The 20,243-nt window shown below is 43.3% G+C and overlaps 1 protein-coding gene across 1 annotated transcript in view; it reads right to left on the reverse strand.

The window, feature by feature from the left end:
- Positions 1-20,243, reverse strand: part of DCC (DCC netrin 1 receptor) — a 592,838-nt gene that overhangs the window by 141,530 nt on the left and 431,065 nt on the right. Inside the window, exons 10-12 of the mRNA XM_042804693.1 lie at positions 17,840-17,988; positions 16,467-16,605; positions 6,906-6,955 (exon numbers count right to left, since the gene is read on the reverse strand). Of these exons, the coding sequence (XP_042660627.1) occupies positions 6,906-6,955; positions 16,467-16,605; positions 17,840-17,988 (338 nt within the window). The remainder of the gene's footprint in view (positions 1-6,905; positions 6,956-16,466; positions 16,606-17,839; positions 17,989-20,243) is intronic.

The raw sequence follows: 20,243 nt of genomic DNA on the forward strand, positions 1-20,243 counted from the left end.
GATTTACAAGTTTCAGCAAATTTTCTCCTTTTAAAGGTTAAGCTCAATGCTTGTTACTATCCTTTCCTATACATAATAGATTTAAAGGTTAAATAGCTCTTTCTCTGCGGTCTTCTCCATAAGTAATATATTTAAAGGTTATGTACATTGTTTCTAGAGGACACATCTCTAAAGAGTGGTGATGGTCATTTTGATTTTACTTTTTGGTTCTTTGAAACTACTTATATGATATTGATTCTTTTATGAGGAATCCAATCTCAATTTCCAGTTCACAGCTCATCTTTTCCTACAGCCATGACATTTATGTATATCTGAGAGCTTCAGTCTCCACACTGCTTTACAAACATGAGCTAATTAAATAAATTACTATGTTTTTCACACTTTGCAAATACCATGTTAAAATTCAGCTTAACTACCCTGTTGTTCCCTCATCCTTGCCATGAAATGCCAGACAGAAATATCACAGGGCAGCTTTGTGCACAGGGTTAGCCCAAGTAAGCACTTAAACATATTACTCGGCTGTCATTGCTGCTGAGCTCTTGTGGCTTTTTCATACCTACTGATTCATCATCCCCGCTGCAAAGCATTTTTTGGTGAATGGTACTGAAGGTGAAGTTTGTTTGACAGTATAACCCACTAGCTATATTACCTCAGTTTTTCCCGAAATAAACTGTACTGCCAGAAGAGCTATTACATGTAAGTGCCTCACTGCTTAGTAATTTTATTAGTCTTTCACAATTTGAAAAAGTGCTTCAGGTCTCAGTCTTTCTGTCTGCGAAATGGGATACCTGCTCCTACCAGCAGGCTGGACAACTGCTGTGTTTCAGGTCCAGAGCAGGCTCTGCCCCCAGCCCGCCAGCATCTGTGAAACTCAGGACCCAACACGACTGGAGCTGCAGGAAATATCGGTGTTTTGAGATCCTCACCCGTGGGGCTGGAGCGGGGGCACAGAGGGGTCCCCATCAGCCAGATGGGAGACATCTCCACTACCTCAGGTCAGATCATTGCATGCCCTGCTGCTTTTTTAGGCAGTTTTAAACTTCATTGGCAAGAAAAGGGATTATTATACAGTACAATTAGAACAGAATAAGAATTAGAATAGAATAAGAATTAGAATAGAATAAGAATTAGAATAGAATAAGAATTAGAATAGAATTAGAATTGAATTAGAATATAATTAGAATAGAAATAGAATTAGACTAGAAATAGAATATTTTCAGTTGGAAGGAACCTACAACGATCATCTAGTCCAACTCCTGACCCCCTCAGGGATGACCAAAAGATAAAGCACGTTATTAAGGGCATTGTCCAAATGCCTCTTAAACACTGACAGGCTGGGGGTATCGATCACCTTCCAAGGAAGCCTGTTCCAGGGTTTGACCACACTCTTGGTAAAGAAGTGCTTCCAAATGTCCAGTCTGAGCATTATAAATGATGCTAATTCAGGGGAAAAATACTTCCCACACCCACCAAATATTTCACATGTGATAAAACACACTAAACAGAATATACCGCACCTATTTCAATCAGTCTGTCCAGCCTTAAAAGGAACATTCTCTCTTGATATTGCTTTATCATAAAGGGCCCAATCCATTCTCATCCTCCAGTGAGCCAGTGGCACTACACGGGGATGATGTACAGCTCAGCAACAATTCCTCTGAAGGTTTAGGATGCATTTATAGCACATTTTAATGTACATTTAGTAGCAGAGCAATTTTAAGCAGCTGAGCTAAATGCAATCTGACAGAATGGTTGATCTCTTTGGCTGCGCTGGAGTGTATCACTTGCCGTCAGTGCAAAGCAGCCTCCAGACCCAGATGCCAAGCAATGAAAAAAAATATTTTTTTGCAGTGGCAACATCTGGCTCCTGCACGCCTCATGTCTGTTACAGAGCATCCCAAGGCCCGTCTCCTCATTGTCTGCATCCTTCTCAACAGCAGAAATCAATGTAGGGACTAAAATCAGAGTGAGGGGAGGAGAAACTTAATAACATTTTACTTTGACAGGCTAAAAATCGTGAAGGCTTTGTTCCTCAGGCTGTCAAGGAGCTGATAGTTTGGTGATGACTTTAATTTGGAGACCGCTAAATGTTTTCCAGCTAAGTGGCAGACGTAGGTGCAGGTGATGTAAAACTCCCAACAAAAGGCTTTTTTCCTTTAGGTCTCATCAGCAGATCCTCTCTGGACACAGACTGGCATATATGGGTTAATATAAAATGTTCCATAGGTGAGCACCTGTGAGAATAGGCAGCCAGATGCCCAACTTCAAGTGCCTGAATGCTTTAGATAAAATAATTTAGAAAATGGGCAAAGAAACAGCATTTAAAAAAAAAAAAAAAAATCAGTGTGATTTTTAAAAGTATAGCTAGCTCTGAAGTACCTATCTACCCTAAGATACTCTGCAGTGCTCATCACCTTAGGCGCTGTTCTCCATTACCAAACATTACGATGTTTGAACATAATTAAAAATGGAGTTAGCTGACGTGCCGCTGACCACAATCGGCCCTTATCTGGGCTGATCCCAAAGCCAAGCTCAGCCTTACACCAGCCAGCTGCGATTAAGCCCCCAGGCTTGATTAGCTGCTTTAGGCTTCACCCTGCTTTACCCTCCCTCAAAGACACAGCCTCATGTTTAACTCATTCAGCTGTCCAAAATCTTTGGCCCGACAGCAGAAGCATCTTGCAGCCCTGAGCGGGTCAAAGTTTGCATGAATATGGAGTGTCTCCAGAAGGCACCTATCTGTGTAAGTGGTGTGAAATTAAGTGATTTGTTAGGGGTGGAGGTCCTGATACCCACTAGCCTACCTCTTTTGACAGTAGAAGATGCTCTCCATAGCTGCAGAGATTTTGCTAGGAATAATTGACCACATGAGGCAAAAAAAAAGGGGAGAGTTTTGCTCAGCAAATGTTAAACAATACAATTATTCACACTGGAAAGAGCTACGGATAATACTCAGCAAAGTGTTGTAAATGTGGAATTTCAAGTCTACAATCCACAGCTATTGCTATCTTAAGTCACCTCCTTTGTTAGATTTGATACAAACCCCCATTTTTCATTGATGTGAACTAATGATTAAGATAACTCTTCCTTCAGTTTATTTATAGGTATTTTTTAAATCTCATAAACAGCACAAATTTTGATTTGCAGTATGATTCTGCAAACATTCTGGGGCATAATGACTGAAGGATTTTTTTTTTTTTTAGGTACAGCTACAAACACACACACAAAAGAAATGACAAAAAATACAGATTCATTACGTGTGTCTCAACATTCGCCCGGAGAGCATCACTGGTTATGTTCTCAGAGCCCTCTCTATCCTATGAAAAATCTTAGCCCAGAAGCAATCCCTATATATCTAAGTGGAACTAGATCCCAGGATTGAATCGCTACTAAGTATGACCAAAGGAATTCTGCTTCTATAGTTAGTTCTGATTATTTCTCCACTTTTCTCCATATTTGAAAATGGGAAGAAGAAGTAAAGTTGCAAGCAGTTTTAATTAAATAAATCTATAGCTATTTATGCACTTCAGATTTGCTAATTAGTAACTAGTATTTTAAAAAATACAGAAAGTAAAAACACACGAACATTTAGAGCAAGGAAGTAAAGAAGTAAACAAATACATAAATATCCACAAACTGTTGCATTTACACTGGTTCTTGAATAGGGTGGAAGAAACAAGCTCAAAGGAAGAAAAAAATCTCCTCCAATGAAAGACAAAAGAAGGAAACTCTCAGCTTTCTGTCCCACAGCCCCCAGCTAAAGCAACAGCTGGGCTGTGGCAGAAATTGTATGCCCGCTCAAAAGAGTTCAGATCTGTCGAATCTGTCCCAAAATATATTGTTTTGTTTGTTTTGTTCCCACAGCTACAGCAAAGTGCAGATCTCCTTGTTCAATGGGTTAAAGTTTTTAAAAAATATGTTATCTTTTAAAAGATAAAACTTTTAATAATTAGTTTAGCTTAGAATTGCAGGTCTTAGACATGTTTTGTTTTCTAAAAGCCTGCTATAAAATTGGTTCCCCTTTTTGTCCTCTGCTGATCAAAATTTGGTAATTGCCACATTATTTCTGCCAGAAGGAGAAGCTGTTGATGCAGATATTCCTTGGACAAAACTCTATTCACCTATTAAGCACCGTTCATGTCATTTTACTTAAGAAAAGCAGGGTATTTTCAAACAAAAGAAGTCAGAAATAAATATCTTCTTTCTTATTAGATACCTACCTACTTAAAAGTCCGTGCAAGCACCCTATGCACTTTGCCAGCTTCTGATATTGAATTACCCCCTTGCTTGTCTCAGCCACTTCTGTGTTGCATTTTACAGTGAAATCTCTTTTTGGCAGGGAACTGTATTTCTGTCACAGTCCTTACCATTATCAATTCTGATCTGACCGAGGTCCCCAGTCACAGAACACCATCAATATTAAGCAATAATCATGATAATAGTAATTCATATCAAGCATCTTCCGTTTGCCTGTCCATCTCCGTTATGTTATTAAATTAATAGATCTGCCACCACCAAAGAAAAATAGCATAAAGAGAGAAATCTTATTAAACTAGAGATAAAATTTTAAACAATTCTGGGAACTGCCAAGGCCAGCCTTTGGGCTCTTCCATGCACCACTCAAATCCAGTTAGCAAACTATGAGGATTATTTAGTTATTTGTTTTGATGTAATCAGTTTGTGAATTATAAGTGTTTAATCAAATTAATTCTGCCTGCTGCCAAGACAGAAGAGAAGCAAGAACATGAAAGAAAACAGAAATACAATACAATACAATACAATACAACAGCAGAAATACAATATTCTGGGTTATTGCTGTCTTACAAGAGAGGGAGACTGAATTTACCTCTCTACAACACTGGCAGTCTAGTTGTGCTTCAAACACAGATGCCACAGTTGTACTGCAAAAGCATGGACAATGGTATTTGGGGGCATTTCCAAATTACCTAGGTGTAACTATTTAAATCCTATTAAAGATTTATCAAGATTTGCTGGGATACATTGGTATCCGTTCTTTCCTGTGGTTGCACTACCTGTAAGATACAGCGTAAGAGTCTTAACTGGTTCCACTCGTCTTTTTGTCTCCGATAAAGATCCCTGTTCATCCGTGCACCCTTAAAATACCTTTTTACGCATGCCACGCACGGTACCTGCTTGAGAGCATAGAAATTGATACTCCACATTGCGAGCGGGATGCTTGGGAAGGTCCCAGACCCCCATCTGCGCTGGAGATGTTTGGAGGGGAGGTGAAGGCAGACTCCAGCTGCCCACGGCCACCCTCGCCTCAGTCTGTGGGCGATAGAGAAGTCCTCACACCACCACCAGCATAATTCTCCAGCACTTCGTCGCACAGAGGGCTGAGACCCATTTTTTTTTGCCTATCACAGACCAGCAGCCCCGCACAATACAGTTCAGCCAAACACTCAGATTAACATTTGAATCTGTCTTCGTCCAACACAGCACTTTCATCTGCAAATTGATATCCCATCAAGACTTCCAACATTCAGTTCTCTGGGACTTGGGGACACAGAGACAACCTCTGACGATGGTGGATAGGGGCAAGATTTACACACAGCTCATCCTCTCCTGCCCCATCTGTACAAACTATCTCCATCTGTAAGTACCAATAACGCAATATTACATTTTAGGGTAGGAGCATCCACATACTACCCCACACATCACTGTACCCTGCAGCTTGTTTTCTATTTCTGTTCTAAGTACTTTAAATGTAAATGATCACCACAAAAGGTCACAAAATGTGATCAATTGCTCTGTGGCATTTTACCTTGAGGATAAGTAAGAAAAAGTAAACACGAAGGTTTGGAACAAGATATGCCAAGACATTAATGCCCTTTGGGGCATTTAAAAGTAACTGGAACTGGGTGCTTTAAAAGAAAATAAAAAATAATTCAGAGTATATATTTGATGTCATGAAAACAAGTAGTAGAAGAGAAAGATCAAAATGACAAGTACTGAGTGTTCTCAGCAAATCGGAGATTATATATAAATATTCCCTCAACTATAATTTATCCTCATCTTTGAGTTTGGGGCTCCTACTCCATGGTAGCCAGGCACATGGGAATCTCCAAAGATCATGTCCAAGGGGACATCCTGACAAGACACAGTGGGTGGGATTTTTGTGCCTGCCTTTCACGCTCAAAAGTGTGAGGAGCTCTTCCATGTCCAGACAGGCCTATCGTTAAAATCAGATACAGAATGAACGCTTGTGTAGTTCCAGTAAATGGAAGGAATCAATAAAAAGGGAATAATTTCAGATTTTTCAAAATAAATTCAGAAAGAGCACTCAACAAGTAATATGCATAATTAACACCTATTATGTACAACATTGTATTATGAAATAATATCAATCCACTTCATCAGTGATATGGAAATGTTAGACTTTTTTAAGGAGGAAAGTACTGGATTTAAGAGGAAGAAATGCACCTTTCCGAAAACAAATATATTTGTTGGAATAAGCAAGATGACAACAGACCTACCTGCATATGGTGCATATAACCAGCCAATGAAATAGTTCTTTCCCACACCACCTCTTCCCCAGGCACAGCTCTACTCATTATTCCCTGAGATTGTTCCATTTAATCAAAGCACAGTTACGTTTATTGCAGATGTTAATCTGCAATCAGGGAACAGTTTCTGCTTGTTCACCTAAGTTTAAGTGATACTAGTGGTGCTGAAGCCTCTCTGGAAAAAATCACTGCTTCTCTCTAAAACATTTTGTGGGTGTTTCAGTTCTTATTTTAACATCATCTCCCAGACAAACAAAGGGAACCTTCTGCAAGAGGCAGACTGGTTCTCTTTGTATATGAAAAAGCTACACAGAGTATGAATATACACAAATACCCAGGATTGCCAACCATGAGGTGCTGAGCACGTGGCAGACTTACCCTGGAGTTAACCACTTCCAAGGAGATGTTCTGAGGCATCGCACTGGGCACTGAAAGGAAAGAAAAGCACAAAGAAATGAGAAATATCGCCATTAGTGTCTAAGAATAGTTTACATCGAGTATTTCTCTTGTTGTAAAGAAAAGAGTGCAGTTTATACACCTAGTTTATAATCTGATCACAACCGTGCAGCTAAACCAGGTGGCACTTCAGAAATCCCCTAGGGAGAGGAAAAACAAATGCATCTGTTCATTTCCCATTTTTGATAGACCTATTAGTAAGCCCTTTAAACAGCCAGTCAGCAGGCTCCCTGCGGTGAGACCGACGACTTTAATTCAGTTATTTGTTATAAACTTGGTCAGAAATACACAAGAACATGCCACAATTTCTCTGGCTTTTCTGTATTAAAGTGCATTTCAGAACATATATTATATAGATCCAGAGCAGGGTATTCCTCTCTTAGTGACACCACTGCATCTCTTTTTACAAGGATGTCTAAGGCGAAAAGAGAAAAAAATCTTTGTCTTTAGATATTATTTACAAAACAGAATTTTACATTAAGGCTCTGCTTGTCATACACAACATAATCCATATTTGGCTTTATACAACTAAACATTGTTATATCCATTCTGATAAATCTACTTCAGTTCTTAAATGGGGCTAATAGCTATTCAACATATGGTCTTACAAAGATGCCTCACAAGGCATTAATGAGAGGGTCTGGCACCCATAGCTTTAAATAAAACAAATGGTTGTGACATAAGGGTCTTTTTCTGTCTTAAAAGTTCCTTTAATCTCACACTCTGTCTAGCTACAGTCATAGGAAAAACCTGTACGGTGCAGACTCATTTATCCTGTCCATCCTGCCAGCTCCCTGCCCGTGAAGGATCGGGCTCACGCCACGGAGACACGGCGTGGAGACCAGCGAGTGCCCAGCACCCGCACGGTTGGACAGGCCATTAGCAACTAACGCTTGACTGACAAATTTCTGCATGCTTTCCACTCCATATCTGTATATTTGTTCCCAATACACTCGCCCAGCAATGGTTCAAATGTATATTCCCCCAGCTCATGGCAAATATTAATTCAAGCACTGAGGAGCCAGGAGCTTTACAAATATGTTCATAGTCGGTGATGCATCAACCGCCTGATGAGAACCTGAAAATTTATTTTCCTTTCAGAGGAATAATGCCTGCCTGCTAACCTGGGCTACTGAACAGTTGAAAAACAAAGACATAGTTTATGCTTACAGGAAGGTGTCCCTGAATTTGGAAGAAAGAGCTGAAAAAGGATCATGGTGACTACCCAACTTAAGAATAGTCTGCAATGCAATGCATTAGGGAAAATGAGAGAAAATGATTTATCAGCGTAAAAGTATGAATATATCAAGTCAAAGAGTTGTTCAACACATTTTTACATTATATTAACAAGAACACTAGGGCAAAATCATTCTCGTTGCAGTTGTCCACACATTTGAATTGATTTAGCAAAGATCTACAAGAATATCTGGGACCTGAAATGTCTTAAGAGACCAGATAAATTAATTTTATTTAAACAAGTGCAGTGTTAAGATGTGCTTGGATTATTATCTGTTGTTATCTGAAGAGGCAAGGACTTCTGGCTGTAGAGAACAGTTTAATAGGCAAAGAGCTACAAGCTGGAATCCATCCCCATTAAAAATCAGGTATTTCTTTTCAACTGGTTCAGTCCTCACTGAAAACTGCTGTCTAGAAGGGTGGGGGTCACATCACCAAGCAAAATGTGTACATAAGTATTTCTGTATACCACTTATTCTGGCCAAAACTTTCACCAGCATGAACTGATGAAATTCTGTGTACTGTATAAAGGTGGATGTAATGGGGGCTGTTGTCTATATTGTCTCTACGTATTGTCTACTTGTATTGTTTCCATATGAAGTCTATATTGTCCACAAAAGCTGTGACAGATGCAGACAATCAGTGCAGACTGTCTCAACATCAGCACTCTGGAAGAGGCAGGCTGCATTTACAGTGAGGAATCATCTCTGACCTTAACACCTATGAATCTCTAAAGAGTGTAATAGGCACTAATATGATAAGAAACACACCCTGCATAGTCATTAAAGTTGTATAAATGCTGCTTTCCCCAGATTATTTCAAACAGCACTGGTGAGACAGCTCCTCCACTGGACTCTGTCTAGTCACGTCTATGTTCAATAAACAAGTCCCCAAAGTGCAGCACTTCGTATCATCCTGAGTGCACTCTACTATTTAAGGATTTAAGTCAGTCAGAGCTAAGTCATTTGTCAGTGCTAATAAGAAAACAGTATTTTAAACACAAGCCTCAAAAGACCAAAAGTAACAATAGCTAGCCAGGAGGGACCCGTTGGCAGCAAAGGCCCACATTAGTACCACTGTCCTTCATGAAGGTTCTGTGGATCATAAAAAGGTAAAAAAAAAAAAAAAAAAATAAAAAAAATAAAAAGATGCACTATTTGAATCACAATAATGTGAAAACTCAGATTGCCTGGAGACAGAGGTACAGCAAAGCGAGCAGCAAGGAATACACAAACTCTTCCTCAGTTTGAGAATCCCAAATCACAGAGATTTGCTGTTGGAAACAGTCCAGAGTAAGTAATAGCCTGAGCCAACTGGGCGCTCCTGAATCTCTCCAGATTAGCAGCTTTAGACACTAGCTAGTTTCTTTAGTGCAGGGACTGTTCTTTTTTTGTTTCCGTACTGCCCACGACAGTGCAAAGTTGATCCAAGGCATTGCAGCAACAGTACATGAAACATCTAATCTCCGTTAGTACAAAGATGTCACTGCTCACACTCCCTTCATTCTGAAAAATATCAGACAGAAAACTGTGTCTGTGATGTACTTGGTATTGCAAGGAATAAGAAAATCAAGATATTTTTGGACATTTCTGAATGAGCTGGATCTGGCAGACACCACTATCTCCCGGAAAAGCCTGTTCTCACCGGAGAATATTTGCCCTTGTTTGTGAGCAAGGCAGGACTGCTCAGAGACCCAGTTTCTCACACGTGATTCCTCTTCTCTCTCCCCTCCCTCATGGGCTGCAAAGGCTCCACACAGTGTTTAGCCATTGCCAACTTAAACCTTCCCTTCTCATTACTGACTGCCAAGTTTTATTACTCCTACATATTACTACCCTACCAGACAAAATTCTCTTCACTTTACTTTTTTTTTTTCACTATACATTTATCTTTCTATTATTTTGATTCTTTCTCTTCAGTGGATGCTTGTCATATTTCCCAATTTTGTTGCATACATGAACATAACTGATGCACTCCTCTTTTCTTCCAGATCTTCAATCAAAACAAGAAATAAATCCAGACCTGACCCAGCATCGAACTCAATCATTTCCATAGCAATTCTGGGTGACTTTATTCCTTGCTCACTGTTCACTCAAGGAGATGTTTTGCATTACCAAATCAGAGACCCTGATTTAATATCTCGGGTTGCATAACAATCAGAGAGCTCCCCTGGCAAACCCAGCGCCTGTGAGATTACAATTATTTCCTCCGGTTTTATATCTTGATCAAATAAAGAAATTGGATGCACCTGGTAAAATTTGGTTTTTGTTTATTATTCACAGCTTAATTATACCATTAGAAATTAGAGCAGAACTCATTTTACCTAGCATTAGCTATGCAATACGCAATGAACAGTGCTTTGTCTCAGCACGGGGTGACTCAGTGGTGGAAGAAGTCTTGAATAATCTGGATGAGTTTTGCTGCCTGCCTTGGACCAGGTGTCTAAATGTAGGTGAGATGAGCCTCACTGCTGGAAGTGAGGAAGAAGGAATGGAAAGAAGAATGATGGGAAGAAGGTTCATATGACAAGGCACTCAAGTTTGTTGTTGAGTTTCTTTTCTTTTCACAGAATCACAGAATGGTTTGGGTTGGAAAGGGCCTTAATGATCATCCAGTTCCAACCCCCCTGCCCCGGGCAGGGCCCCCTTCCCCCAGCCCAGGGGGCTCCCAGCCCCGTCCAACCTGGCCTTGAACCCTTCCAGGGAGGGGGCACCCACAGCTGCTCTGGGCACCCTGGGCCAGCGCCCCAACACCTGCACAGGGAAGGATTTCTGCTAAATCTCCCCCCTTTCAGTTTAAACCCATCCCTCGTCCTACCCCCACCCCCTGACCCAGAGTCCCCCCCCACCTTCCCTGTCCCCCCTTTAAGCCCTGGGAGGCCGCTCGAAGGGCTCCCCGGAGCCTTCTCTTCTCCAGGCTGAACCCCCCCAACTCTCTCAGCCCGGCCCCCCAGGGGAGCTGCTCCAGCCCCCCCAGCATCTCCGTGGCCTCCTCTGGCCCCGCTCGAGCAGCTCCGGGTCCTTCTGCTGTTGGGGGCCCCCGAGCTGGCCCCAGCACTGCAGGGGGGTCTCCCCAGAGCGGAGCAGAGGGGGAGAATCACCCCCCCGGCCCTGCTGCCCCCCCTGCTCTGGCTGCAGCCCAGGGCACGGGTGGGTTCTGGGCTGCCAGCGCACAGGGCTGGCTCACAGGCAGTTTTCCCCCCCCCCAGCACCCCCAGCCCCTCTCCTTGGGGCTGCTCTCAGTTTCTATCTGGTGAAATTTAAGAAATATATTTTCAGTTCCCCATCATATAAACCCATGTCCTTTGTGGGTTTGCTGGTTGTTTGCTGTACTTTAGTTGTAGAGAGGAGTCCAGAAGGAACGAGACGGCTGATCAGGGCCCTTGAGTGTTTCACTGCCGCACAGAGAGCACCCAGGTCCCCAGGATGCTCTTTTGGGAGAGGCACAGGAGGGTCAGAAGCACCAACTGGGGTCAGCATGCTGGGAGGCAAGAGTCAGGTCCAGGTCCCCAACTCAATAAAGACCAGAGCAAGTACACTAGGTAACTGAGCCTTGCTGGTGCTTGCACAACCTCCAGCCACCAAACCTTCCTGTGGAGGTTCCATTACAACCTGTGCCTTTCCCCAAAAGGTTTCAGGGCTGACAGTCACACCAAAAAATGGTTTGCTTCGGGAAACTCCTGTGTAATTTTTGCAGGGGGAAGAGGAGGAAGAGGGAAACAATCCCGGTACTTTTTCCAAACAGATAAAGGTTTGGATAATCTTGGGGGGAATGCACTCTACCAAGAGGTTGGGCTACTGGGGTGGTACAGTAAGGGACTTGGTCCCCAGTAGGGTCACTGTCATGACACTGTTCACATCCAGTAAATCCACGTTTGTGGCTCCCGTAAGCGGCTCTCGTGCAAACACAGGAACGGCTACCAACATCTGAGAAACTTCACAGGCTGACTCCTGTGTCAATCTGAACTTCAATCTTCAATTTTTACTTAAAAAAAAAAAAAAAAACAAGCATTCATATTATAATTATGGATATAAATTATATTTAAATCAACTACTCAGGAAGCATGAAATTCTACTGTCAGCCAATTGCTAGGATTAAATGCATTTTGTTAAATTCATGAGCATGATAGCTCAAAGCATTTCTGAAATGGCACGCAGCTTGGCCAAATATTATCTGAGCTGTATTTTAAACTGAAAATTAAGCATTAAAGATATAGTTTATTCCTTGATCTGGTGAATGCTGTCTGGGGTCTGTAGCTCCTGCAGCTGGAGATGCCACACTAAATCCCTTTGATTGGGATGCATTTCTTAGGCTACAGATTACATCCCAGAGCTTCATGGAAAATTTCTGCCTACTGACCTGTGGGAACTGATACTACAGGCTTTTTTTTTTGTGCAACTACATACACCTTATTGTATGCTATGCAGCAAAGGATTGGTGTGGAAAAAATAACCTGCTCAAGCCCACACACTGTCAAGAGGAAGGAAGACTTTAAAATGATCCTGTAAATTTTACAACAGGGAAGGTAAACCAATCTTCAGGAATTTTCTCCCATTTTTGACACTTACTTCTGTTTCAAACCAGCTTTCAGAAAAGCAGCGTGGGAGTCACTGCCCTTTGAGAGCATCCTGGCTCCTTTCCTGGGGGATGCCTCCAGGTTTGGCTACCAAGGCAAAAATAAACTGCCAGAGACTACATGGACTGAGATGGGAAGACAACACGAAGCAAAGACCAAAAGGAATGGGCCATGATAAGCAAAGCGCTCCTCGCTACGATCCTGTTTGGTGGCAAAAGCACTGGGCAGGAGCAGGGAGAAGTGGTCAGCTCCTGTCCCCTTCAACATGGTGGGCCCTGACTGATAAGGCTGCTAAATCTAAATTCAAGCCAGAGGATGTGTTGTAATCCAAAAAGCATAGCGGAGCAGCCTGGGGAGCTGCTCTGCTCCATGGGGAGGGTGCTGGCAGGGCACACAGGAACAAAACCTGCCCAAAACCAGATGTGTATACAGGCAACTAGAGGCTTTCTTCTTCCTTTATGTCTCACCTATAAAACAGGACAGATTAAATGTCTTTGTTCCTCCTCTATGTAGACTGTTAGCTCGCCCATGCAGGAGTTATTTCTTACTGTTTTATTGCACATCCTTCTAGCAGAATGGACCTTAACCCTGGGAAAGTTCTATGCGTGATACCATAAAAGAAACTGCATAAAGTTTTGGTGCTGCAGACTTGCTCCCTCCATTCCCTCCTTTCCTTCTCAGGACAGCTAGGACTGCTAGCACCTTCACCAGGGTTGGGCAAAGCCAGGCTCTGGCTGTGGCCCTTTGGCTGCTCTTCTTTAAGCAAGAGACCAAAGTGGTTTCAGGAAGAACCCAGAATAAGGAAGATGAAAAGAAATCCTAAGGGGATTTTCTCTTCCTTTACACCTGCTCCAAAAAGCAGAGGAAGTCTGGAAAGGCTGCAGCCAACTGACTTTTTGCAGAACAGACTTTTGCCTAAATAAAAAGGAAAATAAATACATCTTTCTCCAGATTCCTGAAACAAGGGCACCTATGCACACTCCTGTTTTCTGGAATAGTCTCATGCAAACCTTCTCGTTAGCAATGATTTTTCCTTCATAGACAGGTGAAGCATTTGAAACACTTGCAGAGGATAATTTTCAGTCTCATGAATAACAATCTTTCCCTTTCTCACTTATGGTGACATTTAAAACCAAAGTGGAGTACAGGGCCGCAGTTCTACACTTCACAGTGTGAATTAAATCTACATACATTATGCAAAATATTCATTTTCACTTGTTTTCCTTTTGTTTTTATAATTATAAGTGTGAAGTAATTTATTCTACCAAGATCCAGTCTGTACTACAAGGGAAAACTGAATTTGCTGGGTAGACATAAGTAGCACTTGGAAAAATATTGCAGAGGTGTCAAACGTACAGTAACAGTGCCAACCGAGCTGGGGGTCTCGCAGCTGAATCCCACAGAAGATACAGTCCAGAATAACATAAATAAAACAGTGCTGAGGTTCACCAGCTCCCTCGCCTGGGGTTCTCCACATCCCTGGCCTCTTCCACATGGCTCTTTGAGGGGTTTGTTTTAGAGGCTCACAATAGTTCTCTTCCAGTGCCCTCCATCAAGGCGCCTATTTATTTCTGAACTAAAACTTACAATCACAGAATGGTTTGGGTGGGAAGGGACCTTAAAGATCATTGAATCTCAATCCCCTTGTAAGGAGCAGGGCCCCCTTCCCCCAGCCCAGGGGGCTCCCAGCCCCGGCCAACCTGGCCTTGAACCCTTCCAGGGAGGGGGCACCCACAGCTGCTCTGGGCACCCTGGGCCAGCGCCTCACCCCCCAAACAGGGAGGAATTGCTGCCTTACATCTCATCTAAATCTGCCCTTTTTTGGTGCAAAACCATCACCCCTCATCCCATCCCCACCCCCTGATCCAGAGTCCCTCCCCACCTTTCCTCCGGTGGAAAGGCTCAGCCTTTTCAAAATGAAATCCCTGCTCCTCCTGACCCCACACAGCCTCACCGCCCGGCTGAAGCTCCCCCTTTCAGACCATGTTTCTTCCACCGCTGCTCCTCCAGAGGTCAGGGAGGCCTGGGGGGGACCTGCAGACCACAGGGTAATTTGGGGTGACAGCAACCGCAGGGGGAGTGGGAAGATGTGAGTCAGGAGTGTCACTTCCATCGTGGATGTCACCACCCAGGGACACCTGCAGAAGTGCTCTGTGCTCTACACACACTGAACAAATACAAGAGCTTTTCCAGTGCATGACACCCTCCATCTGTTGATTTTCTCCAGGGTCTACACAGCTTCTATTAACACTGCCCAGAAATTGATATTTTTAGTTGATCAGACACAGCATTCAGAAGCAACTGGGTTACCAGGCAGAAAATTGCCATTCTCAACCTCATACAAATTTTCAGCTGCTTTGGGTAGAGTAGCAAGGGAGACTTATCAACTTTGTAATAAGATTAGATAAATATTTGTACATATAAAGGGATAAACCTGTCACTCTGGTTCTCCATTCCATTTTTTTTCCTCTAGCTTCAATCTACAGCATGGAAAGGAACAACAGTGAAATCTGTGTGTGACTGAGGTGCATGCCAGGCACTGTTTCTGAATGTGCTCATTTCCACAGGTTATCTGCTACATTTCTGAGGGGAGAAAAGACCTGCAAGTTTAACATACATATCTGAAGCCCATGACAATATATTTCTTGCCTACTCATTGATTTTATACTCTCATGTAAAAATAAACACTTTTTTTTTTCCCATGAAAATGACCTTAAATTAATGATCCAAACCCAGGACAGGGCCACCCAAAATCCCATACCTGTGCTTTGTTAGCATGGATGAAAAAGCAGCTGTCTGCATTTTTATCAGAAGGAAAGTTACTTATTTATTAATCTCACTTTAAACGCTTAGTAGACACCTCTTACATCACCTTTAAACAAAATGTGGGTATGGAGAAAGCCCCTCAGGTTTTGGGGCTCAGTCAGGAGCGGGCACAACCCTGAAGCCACTGGAGCCTTCTCTGGCCTGGTTTCTGCCTTTTGAAACTCGTTCACCCCTCTGAAAGAATTTTTCCTTCCTTTTTATGCTTTTTTTTTTACACTGCTGTAGCCCAAATGACTCCAATGAAGTTATTCCTGTTTTAGCCAGGTGTGGGGATCAGGCTCAGTGACTTCAAGAGGAGTCAGGCGTGTGTAAGTTTTGTGATATCAGACACAACTAAGTGCTTCTGAATGCAAAATAAAATTCAATTTATCTCCCGGAGCCTGCGAGCCTCAGGAGCACGGCATGAGCTCGGGGAAGGATGCTGGTGCAGCCGCTGTGACGAGCAGAGATTGAAGCCCTGGCACATTTGCTACCCCTGTGTCTAAAGCACAAGGAAAACCCAGGCAGTTGGCTCTTCAAATGAAGCTGTAATAAAATAGTGTCTGTTGAAAAGCTGAAAGGATACGCCTGTGCCTAAGTTAAAGAGAAAATAGAGAGAAGTAGACTATCCTTGTCACTAGACATAGGAATAATGAACTGAACCAATTATCCTTGGAGATGAACACCAGCTCAGAGGGTACCACTGCAGGAAGGCACTGAACCTCTGATTTCTGCCCTGCACATTCAATAACTTCCACGCTTCATTGCTGCCTCTTCCAAAATATGGTGGCAGAAGGAAGAAACTTGATGACTGCAACCGACAGACGCAACCTGCCCACCCTAGGTCCCCTTCCCTTCCTACTCACCATCCGAAAGCGTGGTGACCGTCACGTCCTCGGTGGAGACGCCGGGCCCGTAGCGGTTGTAGGCAAGGAAGCGCAGGGTGTACTCGGTGAACTTCTTCAGCCCCTCCAGTCGGTAGGAGAGCCCGTCCACCTCCACATTCTAGCACACAGAGACGAAAAACCAAGAGGAAACGTGACAGCCAGCGCCACAGCCATGCCGAGGGATGAGTGGATTAGAGGAGAGTTTTTCAGTCTTTGAGAAGTAGAGCTAAATCCTTATTTGAGTTGATAGAAAAGGTAATTTGTAACAGAACAGCTTGTTACAGCACGGTTCTCGGCGCTCGTCTGCAGCCCTGACCACAGCTTCGGGATAGAGGGGATTTCAGCACCTCAGAGTTGTGTTTAGTTACTCAGGACGCATGAGAAAAGGGTTTGTTTTTTTTTTTTTTTTTTGGTTAAGCCAGTTGCTACCACTTCATAGGTTGTGATAGGGAAAGAAGAAAATAAAGGCAAAGAGTCAAAGGGGAAATTTGGAGAAAAGAAGGAAGTAGCATAAAGCAAGAACAGAAAAAATGGGGATGGTATAAAAGTTCTCGTAAGACTCCTGAAGCACCTGCCACAAGACTGATGATGCCTGTGACTATTAACGTGCTATCAGGTCAGAAAAAAAGACATCTCCACTTGTTTCCCTGCCCTATTGTTTTCCAAAAACCTCTTCAGGCCATACTCTACCTGCAGAGCTCATCTCCGCTGCTACTGCCGTACTTCTATCAAATACTGGTTATTAAATGGCTGGTGGGAAGCATCTGAGCAGACTGCAACCTACAGAACTCAAGGCTGCTTGTTTGCCACGTGAAAGCATGTGCTCATGGCACAGTTAGGTGTGCAATTAAGTGCACAGCATCAACACCAATTTTTACTATGGGCAGCTGTCAGTCCAGAGAGAAACTGCATCATCTCTAGCCTGGATTTGTATTATTTTACTCTCCCGCTTGAAGGAAGTTACCAGAAGAAACTAAAAATATAGACGTTCTACAAAGATCATGTGTAACAAACTGCCATCAATGTGTTGATGGTTTTGCACAATGAAGGGGGAGTCTAAAGGGTCTTTGAATGCTTTTTGGTGTTACTCTGAGACTTCAGTGTAACACTGAGGAATGGTTAATATATAATAGGCTGCTGCTTTCTACCTCCTGAACCCATTTTATACTGGTGGAAGTTTATTTTGCTTGATCTGCTCTTTTATCACTGGTCTGCGCAACATTTACCTAACCTGAAGTTAACCCGTAAAACCTCTCACTCTGAGCCTCTGCAGCACTCTGAAGACCTGCAGGTGCTTACACCAAATATCTCTTTTTCACAGGGAGAGCAGAGCCGCTCCGGTCACCGCTCACCTGCTCTCGCCCAGTTGCTGTCTCTGTACAGAAGAGCCTGTAGCCTTGAACGGGGCCATTCGCGTAGGCAGGAGGGTCCCAGGAGACAAGAATCGAGGTAGGTGAGGTGGACACAGCCCTCAGGTTTTCCACTGGCCCGGGAACTTGCACTGCACAGAAAAGAAAGGACAGGGTGAAAATCCCGTTCCTGCAATCGCCCAGCACTGCGCCCAGGTCCCCGACACGTGGCACGACCCAGCCCAACACACCTCCACGGGATGCCTGCAACGGCACTGCTTCCGCACTGTGTGCCTCAGAAACTCCAGAAAAAAACACAAAAGGGACGACAAACCCGTGAAAAATACACTGTGGAAAGACTACAGCAGATTTAGTGCGATGAATACATGAAGTAGAGAAAAGGATTGTTCTGTCTAGGCTACATCTCTGTGCCTTTGGCTCAGAGGATGGACTTCACCTTAAAATTAAATTTCTGGGGAATAATTAGCACAAATATCTAACGCGACCAACAGACGCACTTGCCTTGAGGTAGTAGGAAATCTGAGACATGCAAATCTGATCATCCAAGACCATTTCAAGGAAATGACTGCCATTAGAGGAGCCATTAGGTTGCAGGCAAACACCAACACACCACCCCGACAAGACCAAAGTCATCTCACAAACACACTAACCGCGAGCTTGAAGCTGCTTTCTGTGAGGCACCACTTAGTTGTGTGTGTTTCTGCCCCAGCTCTGTACGTACCAGCTTGATGCTATTAACTTATAAATTGATTTGGTGCACCACAGCAGGCTTTGGTTTCTTTTAGCAAGCAATTAGCCTTCAAAATCTCTCTGTCGGCTCCTACTTACACCATCTCCACATACGTGCACATGTACCTGTTTATGCTATCTGTTTAAATTCCTTTATGCATTACTCACTCTGTTTTAGCTGCCTGATGGATCACAGGTGATGGCTGAGATGCAGCATGAAGGGCAGTCCTTGGCATGCTCTAATGAACAAGGGATCCCACCAGGGCTGGCTCTAAGCTGGTACCCCCCCTTTAGCAGTGGCTCTTTCAGCTTAAAACCGTTACCCCTCATCCTACTTTTACATCCCCCTGACCCAGAGCCCCCCCCCACCTCCCCTGTCCCCCCTTTAAGCCCTGGGAGGCCGCTCGAAGGGCTCCCCGGAGCCTTCTCTTCTCCAGGCTGAACCCCCCCAACTCTCTCAGCCCGGCCTCATGATTTGGTCAGACACCATACAGCTCTTCACATAAAGCCCCGGGGTGACTGGGCTGGTCTTGGAGCTGACCGGCTTTGAGCAGGGGCTGGACCAGAGATTTATCATCTGCAAACCCTGATTTGCCCTTAAAAGGTAGGCTTTACTAGTATAAGCTCCAATATTTATATGTAGGCCCAGTTCTGCTCTGAAGTAATATTCCCATGTTTGCACAGTGACCAGCACTTACAGAAACTGCAGGGCTGTAACAATCTCATCTTATAAATCAAAGAAAGACAATAAAAGTGTTAAAATATCCCACCCTTGAAACTGTTATCTTGTTTGGTTAGTTCTGAAAATACAGCAGTTGAAATAGGTTGAGCCTTACTAGAGGTCATTTGAAATGCAAAATTTAGACTGCCTTGACAGGTGGGTGAAGAAGCACAGACTCCTCCTCAAATGACAATGCAAAACAATCCCTTTTAATTGTTAAGGAAGCCATACTAAGTCACCTTTTGTTATACCGACTCTATCTTAAAGTGCTCCAATTTCACCCTGAATGTAAATTATCACACATCAACGACAACATGACTTTGGATGTCAGCTTAAATCACTTATTAAAACAAAAGAGCTAAAAAAGCTTAATAAACTCCTATCACTACCAGCAGTACCAGAAAATCACTCCCTGCATGTCTCTACTGGACCTAACCCCAGCAACAACTGATGTTTGGAGATGGGGCTATCTGCAGCTTATCTCCGCCTTCATCTCAAACTCAAGCAAAATTGGAAGAAAGAAAAAAAAAAAAAAAAAATTATAATTGTGGCAAAAATGTAAAGGTCAAGCAGAAAGTTCTTTCTGAAAATCTTCAACACCAAATAGCACCTTTTTATTTTCAGTAGGGAGCGTGCTATGGCATAAAACAAACTCACGAGCTATTGTGCAGCTGACAGATAACAGAATTACAGCTCCGAGGACAGGCTTTCCGCAAAGTTACATCCCCATTACAAGGCAGTTTCACACTAACAGCTCTCTTTTGTAAATCTGTACGTCTGCGGTGCGCAGCGATAGCTGAGGAACGCCTGACCCTGCACTCCCTGGATCTGTCCCTCTCCTGCAGAAACAGGGATGGCAGAGCTGGGCGTTGAAGAAAGGCGTCCAGACACATCATCAGCAAAACACAGATAGCCTTTGATCACAAGTAATTTCAG

This window comes from Tyto alba, unplaced genomic scaffold (assembly GCF_018691265.1).
Source record: "Tyto alba isolate M040663 unplaced genomic scaffold, T.alba_DEE_v4.0 Super-Scaffold_42, whole genome shotgun sequence".
NCBI classification, from domain to species: Eukaryota; Metazoa; Chordata; class Aves; order Strigiformes; family Tytonidae; genus Tyto; species Tyto alba.